The sequence below is a fragment of the Synchiropus splendidus genome, chromosome 19, assembly GCF_027744825.2.
Source record: "Synchiropus splendidus isolate RoL2022-P1 chromosome 19, RoL_Sspl_1.0, whole genome shotgun sequence".
NCBI classification, from domain to species: domain Eukaryota; kingdom Metazoa; phylum Chordata; class Actinopteri; order Syngnathiformes; family Callionymidae; genus Synchiropus; species Synchiropus splendidus.
The window spans coordinates 4,837,327-4,857,778 of record NC_071352.1 but is presented as its reverse complement, the minus strand read 5'-3'; the positions used below and the strand labels follow the sequence as shown (position 1 = coordinate 4,857,778).

Genomic DNA, 20,452 nt, shown 5'->3' with positions numbered 1-20,452 from the left:
TGGGGTTTTATTTTCTGCATCGTAATCTCAGTCATCACGTTCTTCATTTACTGCTTTAATGTGTTCAATCATTTTGCCTTTTGTTTGGCTGCTGTCACTCACCCTGCATAGTTTATGAGCTATGAAATATCTATCTACAGTATCTATCGATACACTGTATGACAATATAATCCATATTTTATATCAGATATATATTTAGAATTTATTCTATTCAAAACAATAAATGAATACATTTTTAAAAAACTGAAAATTACTTCCAAACTGCTCAAAACCTCTGAAGAATCTTCGTGTGTAGCCATTAGCGCAGTGGTCCATTTTTTTAATTTTTGTTAATATTTAAAATCAACAACGCATTTGTCTCTTAACTATTTGATTCATTTGGCTTTAATTCATAAAAAGAGCCAACAAAAATGGTTAAAAAAATCTTACACTATTCTACACAACCTGTTCAATACAGCATTTGATCCACAATTGTTCCATTAATTTAGCTTTTATTTATATTAAAATAAAAAAAAGGTCTGAAAATGACTTCCAAACTGCTCAAAACTTCTGAAGAATCCTCGTGTGTAGCCATTAGCGCAGTGGTCGAAAAAAAAAGTCTGTTAATTAATTAGTTAATTATTCTCCACAAACTATGCAACAATACATTTGATTTGATGCTCAGTTGTTTAAATAATTAAATATTTAAATAATTTAATTATTCAAAAAAATAGAACACAAAAAATGATGTTACTTCCTCAATATTGAAAAAAATACATTTCAATACATTTTTAAATAAAACATTTTTTAAAATTCTGAAATTGTGAACCTTCAAATGTTTTAAAAAATATATAAAAATATATTAAGGCTGAAAAAGGAAAAACTGACGTTTCTAAGATTTGGATTTTCTAAGTGTAGTATTACATTTAAAAAAATACTGAAAAAGTAGCAAAAATTAATATTTTTAATTTAAAAAAAAAAAAGTGAAATGTATAAATTTGTCAAAGTATTCGTGATCCTAAAAACAAATCAAAGTTAAATAGCAAAGATGATCAAAACGCTAAACCAAAAATGAAAATAAAGTATAAAGGTGAAAAACTAAATCCAGGTGCAATTACCTTAATGTTTTCATGTAATGCTGTAATGATAATTTTAAAAAAATTGTGTGAAATGTAAAATCAAACCCCAAAACATTCTTCAAATATTTTATTAACACAAATATGATAATGTTTCTCTCATGAAGGTTTTACTCGTCTCATAATGTTTAACAGACATCTCGGTTAAGAGAGAGTTTTTTACAGCTAGAGATGCCGAATATGAAACATGGTCACTTGTGAAGTTTATTGCGACAGTAAAATGGTTAATGGTCCCACAGTCACTGTGCCATGAACGGTGTTGTCTGGAAGAGAGAAGAGTGAATAAGAAGAAGCCGTGATCCGAGGAGCAGCTTGGGTCAACACACCATCCGCTGCTTTCCATCGAGGAGCAGCGTTTCCACACAGAGCTTCGCAGCAGCGACACACCTGGTTGTTCCGGTCCACATTCTGCCACCTGGGGAAGGAAGAAGGTGGGGTCAGTCAGAGACATCAGAAACAGTTGAGACGGCGCAGCAGAATGGACGGGGTGATGAGTGAGGTGCGGCAAATAAGCGCTGAGTAAAAGACTGACGCGGTACCTGGAGAGCTGGAAGTTGCAGGCCTTGTCGACTTCACTGCTCTGACTCAGCTCGGTGGCCTTCAGCTGGCATGTGATAAAGATCTAGCAGAGAAAACAAAGACTGAACCCTGGTTTCGTTCTCAGGAACCATGTTTCAGGCAGGCTGCTGCTGCTGCTGCTGCTGCTGCTGCTGCTCACCCTGTTCCGCGGATCGTGGTTGAACAGAACCACATCCATCTGTAAGCGGAGAGACTCTGATCCCACTCTGGACCAGAACCGGGCTCGAGATCCGGGATGCTTTGCGTCAGTCAGACACCTGAGAAGAAGCTGGAGTCACAAACGGACTCGAGCACTCGAGTCACACTCACCCGTGGTTGTCGACAAAGTGGTAGCTGGGTTCTGAAGCCGGGTCAGGGGTCAGAGTTGCCACACAGCTGTCGATGAAGAGCCGCTTCTGACCAGCACCAGCGTAGGAGGCCTCCAGGTACAGGAGGTCTCCAAGATGGAAGTCTCTGGACTGAAGCTCCTCAGTCCAGTCGTCTGGCAGGAAGCAGAGACATGAGCCAGAAGATGGAAGCTGGAAGGTTCCGGACTCACCGCTCATAAGTCTGAGGGAGAAGGGACGGATGTCTGACGGCGTCGGTGGCGGTGGGGGGATCTGCTCCTCTACGGTGCTGCTGCTCACAAAGTGTGTGCTGTCAACCCAAACAACAAGTGTTACTCACCTCCATAAGGCACTGCAACAGTGTGAAACCTTCCAGGAAAGTTTTGGCTTTTCCATAAAGTAGTGATGGACTGATGAGGCTTCATGAAAGTGTCCTCATTTTCAAAGCCCAGTAGATGGCGCTATTTGCTCTCAATTCCTTGGATGAAACCTCACATCATTCTTAAACAGAGAGCGCCAGCTAGTTGAACAGCTTAATCTTTGCAACATTCTCTGAAAATGTTAGCTTTTTCAGATGCACATGATGCAAGTCCATAATGGACTGCAACAGTAAAAGGCTGGGCATTTAAAGCAAAGGTGAATTCCTGATAAAACAAGCCACCGGACAGCTGAAAGGGCGCCACCGTGAGGACGTTGATCCCTCACCGTTTGTAGTAGCAGGAGACGGGGAGAGTGAAGCGCGGCAGCCTGGTGATCCCATGGCTGCTGGGAGTCGGTGAGAAGGTCAGCTTGTTGGAGTAGATCACCAGGTCGTCTGAAATCTTAGAGCAGGTAGGAAACTATCAAGAGCTGTTCAAAGAAGAGTCCAGGGCGCAGGCAGAGTCAGACTGAATCCCAAAACGGCCGTCGCTCTGAAGAAGATGAGGGAGAAGCTGGTTACCGTCAGCGTGGAGCCGCAGTCCTGCAGTCGCACCTCGATGAGGAGCTGGGCGGCGCCCGCCGGCACAGCCCGACAGCCACTGTCCACGGGCCCGCCGTCCTCACCCAAAAACAACTCCCCTGGTTGCATGAGGCGGCCATTTTTGTTGAGGTCGGAGTTCACCAGAATGATCATGGAACTGGACGTGCACCTCAGATTCACAGGCGACCTCCGACCCAGATCTTCATGGTCCACTGGCGCCGTCTTGTATTCCCGCCCTTCTGGGTCGATCATGGGCCCGTTTTGCAGAAGGCGGATGGCCTGGGCTGCACAGAGGAGCCCCAGGAGGGGCAGGGCCGAGGCACCTGACCATAACATAGCGCTCAAGTAACTGATGCTGAGAGGAGAAATGCAGGGCAGCAGGCGTCTGGGGCCACACTTGAGTCTGAAAGCAAGGCATGAGCAGCTGATGGCCATTATTCATCAGACACACTGTCAGCTGATTGGCTGTTGCACTACAAGGCAGAAGCAAACGATCACAGAGAACCCGTTGTTTAGTGGAGCCTATTGAAAGTATAATCTTTAATACTCATGTGTCAGTAAGGGATGAGTTCTGGAATAAAAAAGGTTTAAGTCTACACAATAAACGTCAGAGTAACACATCTGACTAGATGTTTCAATATGGCCCCTGTCAGAGTCACCTCCTGATTTGGACTGTTGAATAAAACCCAGCTTAAATTGTGGAGTCACACTTGATCCTGTTTGACTCCCTTCTCAGGAACTCTTGTGAAATAAACCGTTCAGTTTACAACTCATTGGAAGTGACAAAGCTGCACCGCGTGGTGCAGCAGAGGTGGGCGGAGTCTGACCGGACAACAGAAGAGCAGGCGTTTCACGTGGTAACTTGAGGCAAATGACAGACACCTTAGTGGACACGGACGCCAATGTGTCTTCAGGACAGGTCCCTGGAGGGAAGCTGCACTGCGGCCTCCCTCCACTTCTGCAAGCTCCATTTGAAAGTCAAGCATTGCCAGACACATTTAAAATATTTTATTATCGTTTTGGGTCGCGAGTTGACTCGTCAGGCCTTGACGTGGTCACATTCAGCGAGGTCACGTTGGTCTCAGGCTTAGGGGTCACGACCTCAGTCAGGGTGGCGTTCCTGTCCTCAGCATCTCCGTCTGCAACAGGGTTGGAGAGTCACTCATCCATCCATGGAAAGCGCTCGCTCACCTACCCATCGGCTTCGTCTTCTCAGCTCCAACATCCTCCAGATCCTCCTCAGGGACCGGAATCTTTTCCAGAACTACAGAGCCGGATGTGAGCCAACGGAAACAAGCATGTGCGTCGCTACAGGACTCACCCTTTTGGTTCAGCCCGCTCTTCCACTGGCTGCCGTACTGGACCGGCCGGAGGAGCTTATGAAGAATGGCTCGGTTCTCCTCACCAGGCAGGGGCAGGCTTCTGTGCGTCGGTGGCAGCACCAGCACCGGGCCGACCTGAGCCTCCTGCTCCCACTCTGAAACAAAGTGGCCGCCAGTTTAATGCACTTCTTACAAAGACCTGACCAACCTTGTCCTCTCCAGGACGTTGCAGCCGGCTTGCCCATCCCACGAGCTCCAAACTTGGCCGCGCCGACGCTCGTCTGGTGCCCGTCCCTCTGACAGTAGCTGCACAAGTAGTCGTTGCCGTCGGCCGACCGCCACCTGTCAGAAGCAGAGTCAGCATGGCCAGATGTTCACGGGCCACTGCTGTCAACACTTGCCTTCCGTTCACATAAGTGCACGCTTTGTTCGGCGCCTCGGCGTCGGCGACCGGCACGGCGGTCAGCTGACATGTGATGTAGAGCTGCGGGGAACAAACTCAGCGACGGATTCTTTAAAAACCTCAGGGACGTGTGGCACACCTCTGGCTGGTCTCTGTGGTGGAACTGGAAGGCCTCGATCACAAAATACAGTTTGTCGTCTTCAGTCCTGGCCATGAACTGAGACCGGGAACCTGGATACTGGGAGTCGGTCAGGCACCTGGACGAGACCAGGCGAGTCACAGTGGGTTCTGAAGAAGCCAGAGGAGCTCAGCGCTCACCCTTGCTCAACAAAGGCATATTTGGGCTCAGAGTTCAGGTCCGGATCCAGCGTGGCCACACAGTTGCTCACAAAGACCCTCAGGCCCGTGTGGTGCCCCACCCTGACCGAGGCCTCCATGGCGATGGGCTCTCCAAGGTGGAAGACGTTGGCGCTTCGCTGGTGCAACCAATCATCTGCACACAAACACAACCATGAGGGCACCTCACACAGACATCAAGTCTCCACTCACTGGTCATGATCCTCAAGTCGAAGTCCAGCGATTCCTGCGCCACCTTCTTGGACGAGAAGGGGATCCACGTTGGCGCGATGGGGGAACTGGACAGACTGAACCTCCTGAAGAAGAAGCAACAGCTTGAGAGAACATTCAAGTGGTTTATGGAGTTAAACTGGACGAGTTTCTCTGAACCTGAAGGCACTAGTGGTGTGTGCCCAGACCTTTTGTAGTGACACTCGATGGGAATCACAGCCTCATCCATCCGAACCACTCCGTCAGCAGAGGCGGCAGGAGAGAAGATGAGGAGGTTGGTGTAGACCAGAGAGTCCTCAGTCATCTGTGGAGCGGACGCTTTGTTTGATCAGGAAACTATTCAGTCAGGACGAAGCAGCCAATAGCCTCTGAGCTAACATTTTCTGAGCAATGCTAGTTTAAAATAGTAACAAAATCGTGGCACAGGGAGGAGATGAAGGAGCAGCGTACCCAGTGTTTGGTGCCACAGTCCTGCAGACCAACAAAGATCCTGTACTCGTGCTCCGAGAAGGCTGCGGCAGCACAGCGGTCATCTGGGGTCACGCCGAGTCGCAGCTCCTCCCCATTGACCGCAGCCCCGACCTCAAACAGGTCGGCCTGGATGAGTATCTCCAGCGAGTCAGGGTGGCAGCTGACGTGCACCGTGTTCACCGGCTGCTTCTGCTCCTCCTGAGGACGGATGGATTCCTTGCTCTGCGCGAGCTGCTGTGGGAAGCCGACAGTCCAGCTGAGGCAGAGCCCGGACAGGCTGAGCACCACGAGAAGGTTGGACCTGAACACAGAAGGCTGCATGATCCAGTCAGGACGGCAAACTGGCTGAGAGACAACTCGCACCACGCCACAGAAACCTCTCCTTTATGTATGTGTGTGTGTGCGGTTGAGGTGTGAGTCTGTGTCGGGGGGAGGGTCAGTAGAGGAGCACACCTGAGGACGATCATCATCAGCTGCTCTCATTGAAACAATCACGCTCACAACAGCAACGAAATATGTCCAGGACTCAAACTGAAAAAAAGTAAAAATAAATAAATAAAGAGAAGCAGAGTAAAAATTTAGTTTTGTTGTTCAACTAAATGCAAGAACTGACAAAGGAAATTGAGTTTCATCTTTAGTCAGAGCTCCAGCGTGAATTTATTATCAAAAGAAGGAAATGTAAAAAAAAAAAAAAAAGCACTACACAAACTACATGAAAATATTTCAGATTTATTTGACGCTCAATTTAATTTAATGGCATACAGCAATTCAGAATTGAGAAGAAGTTTTCACCATCAGAAAATAAAAAAAGTAATATCAGGTGAAGTGAAAAGTAAATAACAGCTAAGTTCAGTGAATTAAAAATACAAAAAAACACTTGTGTGGACAAATATTTAGCGTTAATTATGCTGTGAAAAATATGTTGCACAAATGTTCATTCTATTCTAGATTTATTAATGAAGATCTTGCACAAAATGGAAATATGTCAGCAAAAACAAACAGCACAAAATAAATATTTATATCATCAACATGTTAAATTGAAGAAAACACAGGAAAAACTATCTGAAATTTGTGAGACTTTTTTTTTACTAAAATGTAGAAACTAAAAGTGGATTGTGGAAGACATTCAAATGTCAAATAAAATGGAAAAAACATTTGCAGAAGTGGATTTGTATCGGATCACAGTAGGTGGCAGATGTGCTGCAGGGTGGTGACGGCGGAGAGGTCACACGTGTGCCTGGACTCACACCATCACACACAAACACCTCCATTTTGGGAGCAGGCAGTTTGTTCATTGGGAATGTCACATACATCCTTTTCAAAGTGACACGACACAGACTTGTCTGCAGGACAGAAGTTGCTGCTTGTTTTCAAGCAGGCCTGGGAGAGATTCAGAACCTTGGCTGAAACTCCGCTTCACTTTCTGAAGACCTTTTTATCCAGTCAGATGTGTGACCGTGACGTTGCACGTATTCTTCTCCATATAACTCTTCACCAGTTATTCTCCAACAGAGACAAATCCAAAAAATGTGTTGAGTTTAGAGACAATGTGACCAGTGAACCGGCCTGGCTGGAACTCTCATGTCTGAAAACCAGTAAACCAGAACTGGGGTCAAGGTCAGGGTCATTGACCGATACTGGAGTTTGGATCCAAAAGGGAGGCGTCCGCGTTATCCTCTGTGTACTGCTGTGTTGGCAGGCGGCGGAGCATGGCGGGTCCGAGGCGGTGATTCATCGTGTTGCTAGGATGGGAGGACAAGTGCTGAGATATGTGGGTGAACGACCAGCAGCATCTCTCTGCTGTGTGTCACTGTGTTGACACTTGTGTGTTGGTCGGTCAAAAACCTCCACTTACCGAAACACCACTCCGCCAGCATTCCAATGTTTCCACAGAGCTGCAGGAACCAACCATCTCCGAGAGGTTTGTCAACGGTATTAAAGGTGGAGACGCCAGGAGTCATGCGTTGAATAAACCTTCCACATGGAGTGTGTGCAATAAAATGTGTCACTATTCTAGCACAGAGGTGAGGACCCTCCACTCCAGGGTCTCCTGCACGCAGCCGGGGGGTTCAGCAGGTCCAGACTTGAGATAACCGCGAACTTTATCTGTTCACTCATCGACCTACTGCAGACACAGGCAAGTTTAGACTGTCATTACTGACGAGTCATTCGAGGACGCCACCGGTGAGATGTTCCAGGCAACATGGAGACACTGACCCACGCGTGAGTCACAGAGTGATATGACCCACGATAAAACTTAAGCCATGTTCTTCCCGAGAAGTGGAGTTCGATGGGAAGCGTGTCAACATCATCTCCCATGAAGATGATGACACTTCCAAGGAAAGATGTAAAACAATCATCAGATTAATGTTTTACTCCGTCATTTTGCAATTTCACTCGCTTCAGTCACGACTCCGATGTTGCCGGCCAAACTGAAACCAGATTTGTTTCAACTGTTCTTGCCCCGACAAGTTAGTTTCTTGGGATCATGACCGTAGTTTGCTTGGTTTTATACCTTAAATTAAACATGTCAACAAATAAATCACGGTCCAATAGGAAAACAAAACTAAAGTCATCACAGATGTATTTTTAAATCACCTTACAATCGAATCATAATACAGTTGAATCAAATGGAAAAAAATACAATTTAAAAATATTCACAATTATCAATGAGAACATTTGGTTTTGATTATTAATGAAACTATACAAAAATATGTTGTAGTTAAATAAAAAAAGCCAAATACTGCTGACCTGGCTGGTTGTTGTTTTTTAAAAATAATTTTGAATATCTAGTATATTTATTGAGTATGTTTTTGAAATGACAATAAACATCAGCATAAATTAAAACAAAATAAAGATCCAGACAAAAAGCAGGAAACGGAGAGTGATATTGACATACATTTTAGACCAGCAACCATCTGCATCATGAAGAGTTTCGTATTAAACATATAAAAACGTAATGTTTGGGGATAACTTCTTATTCAGCCATGTTGTGATTTCAGCTCCACTTTCATGCATGAGAACATGTGATGTGATGCAAAGCCTGTGTTGAGCTTTGACCTGCAGAAGTGAGTCCTACTGGACCCAACAAAGACCCCACTGTCCAGGGACTGAAGGAGGGAGTCGCACGTTCAAACTCACTGCAAACACAGAGACGCAGGTTTTTTGGAAAGTGATGTCAGAGGTCATCGGTGGAGAGGCGTGAGTCAGTGGTTTGGGTGAGAGGAGGGAGGGAAGGTCCTGGCTCTATAAAGGCGGGCGCAGGAGAGGATGAAGACAAGGAGGTTTCCGGAGAGACTCATATCGCTCAACCATCCGCCATGGCACCTGGTAAGTTTCCCCACATAATACGGCTCTTTCATGCTTCCTGTATTATATTTTTCTAGTTTGAAGTAGTGTTTTAATGGATTCATTACATTTTTTTAGATCAATTATTTTCTTTATTTATAATGATTATATATATATATTATTTTATATATTTTCTCTCTCTCTCTCTGTCTCTCTCTCTCTATATATATATATATATATATTTATATATACATATATTTTTTTACAAATAAATGTCTCTCTCTCTCTCTCTCTCTCTCTCTCTCTATATATATATATATATATATATATATATATATATATATATATAAATTTTGTAATTCGTAATTATAAAGGTTTATATTCTTCCAAACTGGTGGATCCGGATCAAAAGGGTTGCAAAGCCGTTATTGTCAACATCAATGAGAACATTTTGTTTGGATTATTAATAAATCTATACAAAAATATTTTGTCATTAAAAAAAAATGAAATGCCAAATAAAGCTGACCTGGCTGGTTGTTCGACTGTGATAATTTTTTGTTTTTAATCATTTTGAATGTCTAGTAAATAGTTTCTTTTTGAATAGATTTTTGAAATGACAAAAAACATCAGCATAAATTAAAACAAAATAAAGATCCAGACAAATGAGCAGGATATACAAACTTTATCTTGGTTTAAAATTTTAATCGAATCTTAAAGAGAAACAAGATGGAACAATGGACATGTCATAAAAATGCCACATAGGAAATGAGGGGCAACAAAAGTGGGAATAGTTCCAACAGGTTATCACCATTTCAGCACCTCTGCCAACTCTTATCTTATCAGAGGGGTGCAGCAGAAATAGTCCTCCTGGTCAGCGACATCTTTCCTCCCAGCTGAACTTGAATTGACAACTACCAGATTCTCCGACATGAGGTCCCACATATGAAGCGGAGCATGTTGTCATCTTTTTTTTTTTTTTTTTTTACATTTTTCACCTTCATTACTTTTTCATTTTCACATCAGCACATCGATTATTTTCAAGTTCTATTTTTTTGCTACAACTAATGAAGGTGTTGCAAGAACTCTGTGGACTGTTTTTTGATTTTTGACTTTTCTTGTGAAAGAGCTTCTTCTTCAGTGGTAGTTAGCATAGCATCGCTTACAACAGCCATTGAATCTAATGGATGTTTTAGTGCTGTATGTGTTATGTGACGGTTTTAGGTGTTATCCTTGATGTGGACCCAAGAAGTCTGGAGAACAACTCGTCCCACCGCACCAAAGAGATCGATTCAGGCCGCCTGATTGTTCGCAGAGGTCAACCCTTCTCCATCGTAGTGCACTGTTCCCACGATCCGCTCCAGAATCACACGCTCAATCTGGTCCTGAGCCTCGGTGAGTAAACCGCGTCGCTCAGTCATCACACTCTCAACCTAAACCTGAATCATTGTTCAGGAACGAAGGATGAGCTGGTGATATCTGTGGAGGAAGACATGTGGGCCGAAGACAAGTGGTGGTTCCACCAGCAGGAGATGCAGGACGGCATCCTGGTGACGCTGCACAGTCCAGCAGATGCCATCATTGGCAAGTACGGTCTGGATGTGTTACTGACATCCAGAGGACGAGTGGTAGAGAAAACCAAAAGACTCAACTTCCACCTGCTCTTCAACCCCTGGTGCAAAGGTACCCAAGTCGCGTGACAGACTCCACGACTGCCCCCCTGACTTCACTCAAGTTTCACACCTTAAAGATGAAGTTGTGTGCTTGGCAGGTGACGTGGTGTACCTGCCCGACGAGACTCTGCTGCAGGAGTACATCATGAACGAAAATGGCGTCATCTTCATGGGAACTTCGGATTTCATTCGAAGCATTCACTGGAACTACGGACAAGTAAGTGGAGACATAAGAACGAGGGACTGCAGGTCCCGGAGCACAGCAGGGAAAACCATCGACGCAGTGGAGGTTGCATTTCCTGCTGCTCCGTGACCCGTGTGAATTATCGCAGCAGCGTGAGAGTCAGGGCGGTCAGTCGGAGAAGAAGGCGGCTGGTCAGATGGTTCAAACTTTTGCACACCAGGTGTCAGAATGTAGCCGGACCACACAAACAAGTCTGACCTCAAGCTATTATTGCCTCGATGGTGGATCTGCTAAATATGGACCTGACACCTGGGTTTGTTTAGAACGACTCCACTCATCCGTTTTCTTGTCTTTCGCAGTTTGAAGACTTTGTGATGGACATTTGCTTCGAGGTACTGGACAACTCCAACGATGCTCTGAAAAACCTGGAGAGAGACTTGAAGAAGAGATGTGACCCCGTCTACATCAGCAGGACGATCACAGCCATGGTGATGAGCCGGGTTTTTATTGGTCTGAATCCCTCAGGGGCCATGTGGCGTTTCTTCTAACCTGTGTCTTGGGGGAGGCCACTTCATGTCAGTCTCTTCCCCCGTAACCAATCTCCCTAGCCTCAACTGTAGTCTCAATGTCTTCCCTCATCACATCTAAACCTAACTAGTTGTCTTCCTCTCCTTTCGCCTGGTACTTCCAATCCACCCAAACTGACCTGCATCTGTCCTTGACTCCAACGTCTAATCCTGTCACCGTTCTCTTCCTCTGGGAAATGCTCCACGAAGAGCTGTTCTAGCCGATGACAGAAGCTCTTCTCTGTCCAGATAAACTCAGCTGGAGACAAAGGGGTGTTGACCGGTCGGTGGGACAACAAATACTCCGATGGCGTTTCACCTTCTCGATGGACGGGCAGTGTTCCCATCTTGGAGCAGTGGAGCAAGAGTCGATGCAGGGCGGTCAGATACGGACAGTGCTGGGTGTTTGCTGCAGTCGCCTGCACAGGTCTGCACGCAGTTCTCCTGCATTACCTCACAGATTGTAAATATAAAGGGTTTTGTTGACAGTACTGCGCTGCCTGGGAATCCCAACGCGCCTCATCACCAACTTCGATTCTGCTCACGACACGGATGGAAATCTGTCTGTCGACTATGTGCAGAACTATGGCAGCGGGAGGATGGAAACCAAAGGAGACAGCACCTGGTGAGGCAGCTAATCCTGAGTCAGGCTTTTATTTCCCTTTGTTTATCTTGCTCCGATTTTAGGAACTTCCACTGTTGGGTCGAGTCCTGGATGAAGAGACAAGATCTCCCTGAGGGAAATGACGGCTGGCAGGTTTTGGATCCAACACCGCAGGAGCTTAGTGACGGTAATACAAGACTTGCAAAGGTCATTTCTATGGGCACTTCTGGGTTCGTAGAAGATGAGGATGGACAGGCACTCAAGACTGCAGTATCAGCCAACCCTACTTTTGCCGCCCAGGAGTGTACTGCTGCGGTCCGTGTCCAGTGGCGGCCATCAAAGAAGGGAATCTATCAATGAAGTATGACGCTCCGTTCGTGTTCGCCGAAGTGAACGCCGATGTCACCTACTGGGTCGTGGGGCCAGATGGCCGACGACGGAAGGTAACGCTCTTTTGGGCTGATTTAAAGAACCGCTTTGTTCGCTGACTCAGCTTTTAATAACCACTCGTGATAGGCCAACGTGGACACCATGACAATCGGACGGAACATCAGCACCAAAAGTGTCTACAGCGACAAGCGGGAGGACTTGACGCTACATTATAAATATCCGGAAGGTGAGTGGAGCGGATGCTGCTGCTGCAGCTACTGATGAGGATGAGGATGATGATGATGGTTGCCTTATGTCTCACAGGCTCAGAAGCAGAGCGGAGTGTGTTCAGAAAGGCAGGTAGAGGGGTCACAGAACCGAGCCAGCCAGCCACTGAGAAGGCACTCCAGCTGTCCATCAAACATGGCAGTCCTGTGTTGGGGACCGACTTTGACTTGATCATTGAGGTAGGACTTCTTTCTCTCCAACTGAATGAGTGTGGTGTAGACCAGTTCAGAAACGTATGAAGCCAATGTCAGGCAAATGTGAGGAACACTGATGTTGAATACGAAGTTGCTGTCATGATGTAGACGTCTGAATCACCTGCAGGTGAAAAACCAAGGAGGAAAATCCCGCACCGCTGAGCTGACCATCCAGGTTCAGGGGGTTTCCTACAACCACGTCCACCGCGGGAACATCCAAGAACACACCACCAGTGTGACTGTGCCCGCCTATGAAGGTAGACTCCACAGAACATTGATCTCATCTGCAGGCAAGCTAGATAGCCGTGTGTGTCTGATCAGTGCACAAGGAGGCTCTGCGGCTGCGCTACGAGGACTACGCCAGATGCTTATCTGAGCACAGGCTGATCCGGGTCAGGGCTTTGCTGGAGCCACACGGGGAGAACGAACCCACCATGACAGTCACCAACATCCCACTGAGCGTCCCTGAACTGCTTGTTCAGGTGAGACAACAATGCTATTGAAAGCAACACTAACATATATGACTCCTAGTTTCAGTGTTGCACTGCACATCAACCATGAATATGTCTATTACTTTTTAAGGACAGCGTTCACAAGCTGTTGTTTCTGAGTGCATGAGGATGATCGCAGCGAAACATGGGCGCATTTGTAGATGCAGATGCTAGTATGCAAGTAAACGGCTGGCCATCAATATGGGCTAGTGACTTGTCTAAGATGTCCGTAGCCTCTCTCACCAAGTAGGTGTTCTAGGCTTGAGCACCAAATAACAGGACTATGTTAAAGAAAGCCATTGAACCTGTACTTCCAGGTGCCGGGGAAGGCAGTGGTTAATCGCCCAATGATGGCCTACATCTCCTTCACCAACCCCCTACCAGTCCCACTAAGAGTAGGCGTGTTCACATTGGAGGGGGCGGGGCTTCTGACTCAAACTCAGATGAGGGTCAAGTGAGTACAAAACTTGAATAACATCTGAAGAGAAAACTGAGAGGCTTTCCTTGGACTCAGTTTCATTTCTTGTGCTGCAGAGGTGAAGTGGGTCCAGGGCAGAAGGTGGCCGCCAAGTTGTCCCTCACCCCCTTCAGGGCTGGCGTGAGGAAGCTGGTGGTGGACTTTGATTCTGACCGACTGATGGACGTGAAGGGAGTGGCCACTGTCTTTGTCCGCTAGAGAGATGGAATGAATATGGAGTGAATGTGAGAGCAGGTTTATGGAATTGAACACGTCACTCATGGATGTTTAAGTCAGGCTCATCACTGCTTTCACGAGTCACTCCCCTGTTTGCACTGGCTTTGTAATAGCTCATTTATTTATGCCTGATATTGGGAATTTAGCAAGGATCTAAGGTCCAGAGGCATTGAAACAAATTCATTATTTCAATTAAATGCTTTACACTTGATATGATTGTAACACATATTTTTCCATGTAAATATGTGAAAAAAACAACAAAATTAAACACATTTTTTTAATATAATAACTTTTTTTTCCAATCATGACATGGTTATTTGTTTTTTATGAGGGAAGATAAATCAGATTGACTTGAAGAGATAACTGCCTCTCAAATAAGTGAACACAGTTTAGTGAAATCTTGCCAGAGTTACCTTTTTTAATCTATTTCTTTTAGCATTTAGCGCTGTTCAATTTAATGTGCTTTGTGGTCTAGCAATATATTTCATAAATGTGAGTTCTCTTGAATGTGAAAGACAGTATTCCTGTAATAAAACCTCAAGATTCCAGCAGACAATATTTGGTTTGGTACTTTCTAGTGAATATGTAGCTGAAAAAGTAGAACCAGTAAATATTAATAAAGATTTTTTTTATATTATGAAATAATGAGGAAGTGAATAATATTTGGAGCTAGCTGGAATTGCACATATAACCTCATCTGGGCATTTTTGGCATGTGCCGAGAGAATAATCTTCTGATATGTGTGTGTTGCCGTCTATCAATAAAGTGTTTTCAGTCCAGCGGCTGCTTCCACACACGGATCTCTGCTCTCACACTGCTGCCACAAGTCACACTGGTCACCAAGTGCCCAACACAAACACACACTCTCGCCGACAAAAACAGAACACATTTGGGCTTCTACTGAAGCAGAAAAAGAAGAAAACGTGCAGGAATCCACCCTTATCTTGTTGTGCACCTTCACCTTCCTAATAACAACTATCCTCCTTCTGTCCTTCAGCAAAACCAAAAAAACTAATGCAACAGAAACCGCTGACATGTTAACAGTATATCATGTGAACGCTCCAGATCCAACCTTGAATCAATAAGGGCGGTTCTTAAGGTTCCTCACAGAGCAGGATGCTCACCTGATTCTGTTTCCAAGCCAAATCAAGGTCCTGTTTCCAACAGCTCTATGAGGTCGCAGGCACCAAAGAACATATTCGACATAGTTGTGCATTCCCTCATATGCAAACCGAGGCCCTTGCTGATGGGAAGAACCACAGGCCTACTGGAGCAGATGAGACGGATCTACTAAGTCCAACTTCCAACCAACAGTATCAAACTGTATCCTCAGCTCTGATCCGTGTTTCAGATTTGGAACATTGGACATTTTTTACCAGTGTACTTTGGGCATACAAAAAAAAAAACAAAGCAAGACTGCTAAAACCTCCATCTTCTCCAACCTATCACAAGGCAACACAGCTGGTCCCAAAACCCTGAGTCTCCAAGCGTTAGTAGATAAAAGCTAACTTTCTTCATGTCCCAGCAGGAGTTACCACAGCAAGTCAGTCTCCTCCTTCCAAATCACCCCTATCCTCCTCATGTCCTGTAGCAGATGACAAAGTTAACACATAAACTTGAGTATATTTGCAGTTTTCTAAAGACAGATGAGTTCACTTTCGATGAATAAGAACAAAGTCCGAGAAAGTCTTGGCCTTTAAAGAGAGAGCACAGAACTCTGGGACGAAGCAAGGCAAGTGCACCTTCCTGAGAAGGCCATCCACTCTCCTGACTGAAGCCACAACAAGAAGAACTAGATCAAAGGACAGTACATCCAAGGCTCAAGGGGGACAGGCAGGGACACCCATCAGTGGAATCAAGTTCACCAGGGAGACATCGAACACATTCATTGAATTCCCTGAGACTATGTTCAGGACACAAATTTCATTTACTCCATAGACTCTTTAAGCTGAGCTTCAATTGTTGCAGTGCACTAAGGGACAAGCATAATAAGAATAACATTGCTGAGAGTTACATGGAGTTACGACTAAAATGTCGGTACAAAATGTGGCAATCTGGAAGTGCAATCTTGCAGTCTGCGGTCAGCAACTAACTAGCTACTCATCAGCCTTCACTAGTTCTCACTGCTACTTGCTACTGGCTGAAGACAACGGAGAGACTGTATTGGGCGTTGGTGACGTCCCTCAGAGTGTAGGACCCTCCCTGTTGCTATAAACTGAGCTCTGTATGACAGTGAGCCACAGGAGGAACTTCCACTCCACTCTGCTGCAGATCTCCACCTCTCCATCATCTTCATCATCATCATGGCTGTAAGTCCTGTTTCTATCTCCTGTGCATGGATTGTTTTCCCCTTAGTGTATTTTAGTGTATCTGAAAAGAGTTTCATCCAGTTGAAGTTGAATCAGCTTTGGTGAAAGCTCAACAGCTTGCACCCCTAAAATGTGCAGTCTATCTAACCGACCTGTTCAGGATTTTTTTAAGTGGCTTTAATCGTTTTGGGCTCTGAACTTGCATGTCCTCAACTAAATCATGAGTAGCATGGAAACATTACAACTAGTAGAAGTGGCCGAGGCAGAAGTAGATCCTCTCACTTCAGCACCTGAAGAAGAGACTGATGTGAGCAGCCGCTGAGCTGAAACAAAGTAGGGAGATTCAAAAACAAAACAACTGACAAAACATTTATTCCAAAACATTTTCTTTCAGTTAATTTTGAAAAGACATGATGAAAGTGTTAGAACTAGATCTTAAAACAAAGAACTAAGAGGATCTATTAAGCATTGGAATGGAAACTTTAAGGTTTACTGAAAGTAAGATAAGAGTTTTTAGAACATGCCGAAATGTTTTTTATTTGGCTGATGCCAAGTCAAGAACCCTTTCCTGATGTGAACTCAAGCATATCCCCGTCCACACAGGTACTGAAGACCAACAACATGCCCCTCAAGGTCGGTCAGACCTTGAGTGTGACGGGAATTCCTGACGCCGATGCTACCACGAGGTTACTGCTCAGATGAGTCTTGACCAGAGAAAAGACTTTTGACAGTGATTTCTGCTTCAGGTTTGCTGTGAATATTGGCCCCGATGACAAAGACATCGCTCTGCATGTTAACCCCCGCTTTAAAGCCAACGTACATGAGCACACTGTGGTGTTTAACACGCGCCAGGGGGGCACGTGGGGGCAGGAGGTCCTCGGGGAAGGGTTTCCATTCCAGCAGGGGGTGGAATTTACTGTGAGTAAACTGCTTTAGAGAGTCACTCATTCTGTTGCAGCAGCTGTAGGACGATGTTCTTCTGCAGCGATGACACGATTCTCTCTATTCACTATCTTGTAGATCACCATCGCTTTCAACCCAGAGGAGTTTGTGGTGACCTTCTCAGATGGCTCCGTCATCCATTTTCCCAACCGCCTGGGTGCAAAAGAGTACACTTACTTCTTTGCTGACGGAGAGGTTCGCATTGTGAGCCTTGACATTAAACAATAAACCTCCACACCCAGCACTGTGTCTCAGCTGATGTGAGGTGTTAGACCCAAATGTCACATGACTGAATATATTAAAGTTCTTGATGAAAAGACTTGTGGTTCTGTCTGACTTCCTCTGAGCTGAGAGTTTATTTTTAAACTGAGTGTATAAAATTATCTACCAAAAATTGGGATGAATAAAATAAGTGTACATAGAACGTGTTTGTCAATTCCGGCAGATAAATAACACTCTGTAGACTGTTTTTGTGTCCCCCTGCATCAGAAAAAAAGAGAATAAAATCAACATATTGATTCATTTTTCTGATAAAACAACTGAAAAAATTTCACTGCCATGCAAGATCTCAAGAAAACAAAGTCAGAAATTCACATTATTTCAGAATATAAAAACACATAGTGATTTATATAGACAAGTCATCCAGGTTGGGTGTTTCATTTCTTTAACATATGAGCATTTCAGCTGCACATTATTTTACCCAGCAGATGTCACCAGTGCTTCGTTACTCGCCTAACCTCCACATTCACCCAGCGAGCTTTCAGAATCATCTCAAAACCACAAATATAATGTGGTGGTTCTGTGATATAATGTGGTGGTCATATTTCATTTTAGTGTAACAGGACGTTTTTTAACCAAAACCTCCATTCTTCTACAAGCTACCACCTCCGTGTTGTCGCTTGTCACCAGGAGCTTACTTTCCTACGAGTCACGAGACAAAGCCAAAAACGGATTCAGCAGTTAACTGGCATATTAACAGCACACCAAGTCAAAGCTACAGATCCAACCTTGAATCAATAAGGGAGGCACCAGTAGTTCCTCAAAGAGGAGGACGCTCGCCAGCTCCTCTTTCGAAATCTAATCATGATCCTGTTCCCAAAAACCCAGCTGAGAAACATGGGAGATCGCACAGATCTTCAACAGATCCCCAAAGAAGGTCAAGAGCATGTTAAATAAACCTGACAACAACAAGAAAAGACCATTGTTATCAAAGGCCTCTTCGTTTCCCATCTACACCAAGTCAGCCTCATGCACCGTCGCCTATCTTATGCATCCTCCCGAATCACGCCTATCCTCTCCATGTCCTTCAAAAGGTGACTCAACAGAAAACTGCTGGCATGTGAACGCTCTAGAGCCAACCTTGAATCAACAAGGGAGGAAGCAGAAGGTTCTTCACCGTGCAGTTCTGCACCTCTTTTGAAACCAAGTCATGGGCCTGTTTCCAGAAACAAAGTTTGTGCACCAAAAGAGCTTACGATCCAACACTCTGCTGCCAACAATTCACAATTCTCTCATCACCCTTCAACAGTTCCAAAGCTACTTGGGAAGTGGTGATGCAGTTGGCACAAGAGACAAGCGACTGGATTGGGTGTGGGTGATGTCACTCAGAGTGCAGGGCCCTCCCTGTCTCAATAAACTGAGCTCTGACTAAAGGTGAGGCACTGGAAGACCTTCAACCCCACTCTGCATCAGCTCTCCACGTCATCATCATCATGGCTGTAAGTCCTGTATTTCCATCTCTTGTGCATGGATCTGCCTTCACCTTCGTGAGAGGCATTTGCATTTGACAGTTTCAGTCAAGCTGCAGTGATCAAGTGTTGATGTTTTAAATCCCTTTTGGTAAACACTGACAGCAACAGCTGCATCCCTTATAGGTGCAGACAGTGCCACAGTGTTCCATTTATTGAGTCTATCTCATCTATGTCATGTTAAGGAATTTGACTTAGGAGGTTGACTTGTGCACCTGAAGAAGAGCCAGCTCCACGCAGGGGTGCGCAGTTCAATTTCCAAATGGGCTCAACTTGGTCTGTGGATTCTCAGAGGCTTGGACTTGGTCTCTGGATGCTCTGGTCTCAGTTTCGAGTTAGACTGTCTCGACACTGATGTAATTATATACAAAGGCAAAAAAAGGACAAAATGTGAAGCTATAACAGAGAACTTTAACAAGGAATGAAAACTTGTAATTGTACAATATAGCATTCAGCATTCAAAAGAAAAAGAAACTTCTACTCCTTCTTATCAGAACCACTTCTCCACTATCAGTTTTTAAGCTTCACTTTGACATCAGGAAGGCTGTTTCTATGAAGTCTCTTTGCCCACCTTATTTTCCAAGAAGGCTGAAACACGAGAGCAGACGAGCTAAGAAAGATTGCTCTTTTTGGAACATGTGCAAATGGTTTTTAACTGGTTCAAGTCATGATACAGACGCAGAAGGTTTGGTCCTGGAGCTGGAACTAGATTGAAAACACTATCTGTCATTCATTTGAATGAGTCACGAATTGGGGCTCAGTGACGTCATGAAGGTTCTTGTGTTTTTATGTCCACACAGGAACTGAAGATCAACCACATGCCCTTCAAGGTCGGACAGACCTTGGCTGTGACAGGAGTACCAAACGCTAATGCTACTGATAGGTTCGTGCTCAGTCAAAGACCCGAGTCATCACGTGAGAATGGACTTCTGAAAACAGATTTCTGTTCCAGGTTTTCAGTGAACATCGGCCCCAATGATCAAGATATCGCTCTCCACGTTAACCCCCGCTTTCAAAGCAAGACTGTGGTGTGCAACACGCGCGAGGGGGCCAACTGGGGGCAGGAAATCATCGGAAAAGGGCTGCCTTTCCAGCAGGGGGTGGAGTTCACTGTGAGTAAGCTGCTTTAGAGAGTCACTCATTCTGTTGAAGTAGAAGCAGGACGATGTTTTTCAGCAGAGATGTGAAGGTTCTTTCTGTTCATTGTCTTGTAGATCACCATCGCTTTTAACTGTGGGGAGTTTGTGATCACCCTGCCAGATAGCTCCATGATCCATGTCCCCAATCGCCTGGGTGCATACGAGTACATTCACTTCTTTTCCGACGGTGAGGTTCGCATTTCGAGCCTACAGATTAAATAA

The 20,452-nt window shown here is 45.1% G+C and overlaps 4 protein-coding genes across 4 annotated transcripts; 3 read left to right on the top strand and 1 right to left on the bottom strand.

Annotated features, from left to right (window-relative positions):
* Positions 1-1,289: 1,289 nt before the first annotated feature.
* Positions 1,290-6,065, bottom strand: LOC128751359 (uncharacterized). Its single transcript, XM_053852328.1, is given in 18 exon segments — positions 1,290-1,378; positions 1,442-1,530; positions 1,655-1,737; positions 1,834-1,951; positions 2,004-2,234; positions 2,271-2,330; positions 2,726-2,841; positions 2,961-3,384; positions 4,033-4,120; positions 4,177-4,245; positions 4,303-4,458; positions 4,497-4,645; positions 4,705-4,787; positions 4,846-4,963; positions 5,025-5,182; positions 5,239-5,359; positions 5,462-5,577; positions 5,724-6,065. Coding segments are annotated over 18 exon segments (2,580 nt in total). The 3' UTR covers positions 1,290-1,319.
* A 2,957-nt stretch (positions 6,066-9,022) lies between these two features.
* On the top strand, positions 9,023-14,789 carry tgm2l (transglutaminase 2, like). The gene is made up of 15 exons (XM_053852012.1): positions 9,023-9,074; positions 10,254-10,424; positions 10,485-10,712; positions 10,801-10,919; positions 11,246-11,374; positions 11,702-11,879; positions 11,942-12,077; positions 12,140-12,243; positions 12,357-12,499; positions 12,573-12,672; positions 12,750-12,892; positions 13,035-13,164; positions 13,229-13,389; positions 13,716-13,852; positions 13,933-14,789. The coding sequence occupies exons 1-15, from the start codon at positions 9,065-9,067 to the stop codon at positions 14,072-14,074; spliced, it is 2,031 nt and encodes a 676-aa protein (XP_053707987.1). The 5' UTR covers positions 9,023-9,064; the 3' UTR covers positions 14,075-14,789.
* Positions 14,790-16,395: 1,606 nt separating this feature from the next.
* Positions 16,396-17,571, top strand: LOC128751358 (beta-galactoside-binding lectin-like). The gene is made up of 4 exons (XM_053852327.1): positions 16,396-16,401; positions 17,005-17,087; positions 17,148-17,319; positions 17,422-17,571. The coding sequence occupies exons 1-4, from the start codon at positions 16,396-16,398 to the stop codon at positions 17,569-17,571; spliced, it is 411 nt and encodes a 136-aa protein (XP_053708302.1).
* A 2,187-nt stretch (positions 17,572-19,758) lies between these two features.
* On the top strand, positions 19,759-20,452 carry LOC128751357 (beta-galactoside-binding lectin-like). The gene is made up of 4 exons (XM_053852326.1): positions 19,759-19,776; positions 19,892-19,974; positions 20,044-20,203; positions 20,306-20,452. The coding sequence occupies exons 1-4, from the start codon at positions 19,759-19,761 to the stop codon at positions 20,450-20,452; spliced, it is 408 nt and encodes a 135-aa protein (XP_053708301.1).

Excerpts from the sequence above, each read along its gene's own strand:
- tgm2l (XM_053852012.1), top strand. Across the intron at positions 10,920-11,245 it reads TTCACTGGAACTACGGACAA|TTTGAAGACTTTGTGATGGA; the intron begins GTAAGTGGAGAC and ends TGTCTTTCGCAG. Across the intron at positions 12,500-12,572 it reads CAGATGGCCGACGACGGAAG|GCCAACGTGGACACCATGAC; the intron begins GTAACGCTCTTT and ends CACTCGTGATAG.
- LOC128751358 (XM_053852327.1), top strand. Across the intron at positions 17,088-17,147 it reads GACGCCGATGCTACCACGAG|GTTTGCTGTGAATATTGGCC; the intron begins GTTACTGCTCAG and ends TTTCTGCTTCAG. Across the intron at positions 17,320-17,421 it reads AGCAGGGGGTGGAATTTACT|ATCACCATCGCTTTCAACCC; the intron begins GTGAGTAAACTG and ends ACTATCTTGTAG.
- LOC128751357 (XM_053852326.1), top strand. Across the intron at positions 19,975-20,043 it reads AACGCTAATGCTACTGATAG|GTTTTCAGTGAACATCGGCC; the intron begins GTTCGTGCTCAG and ends TTTCTGTTCCAG. Across the intron at positions 20,204-20,305 it reads AGCAGGGGGTGGAGTTCACT|ATCACCATCGCTTTTAACTG; the intron begins GTGAGTAAGCTG and ends ATTGTCTTGTAG.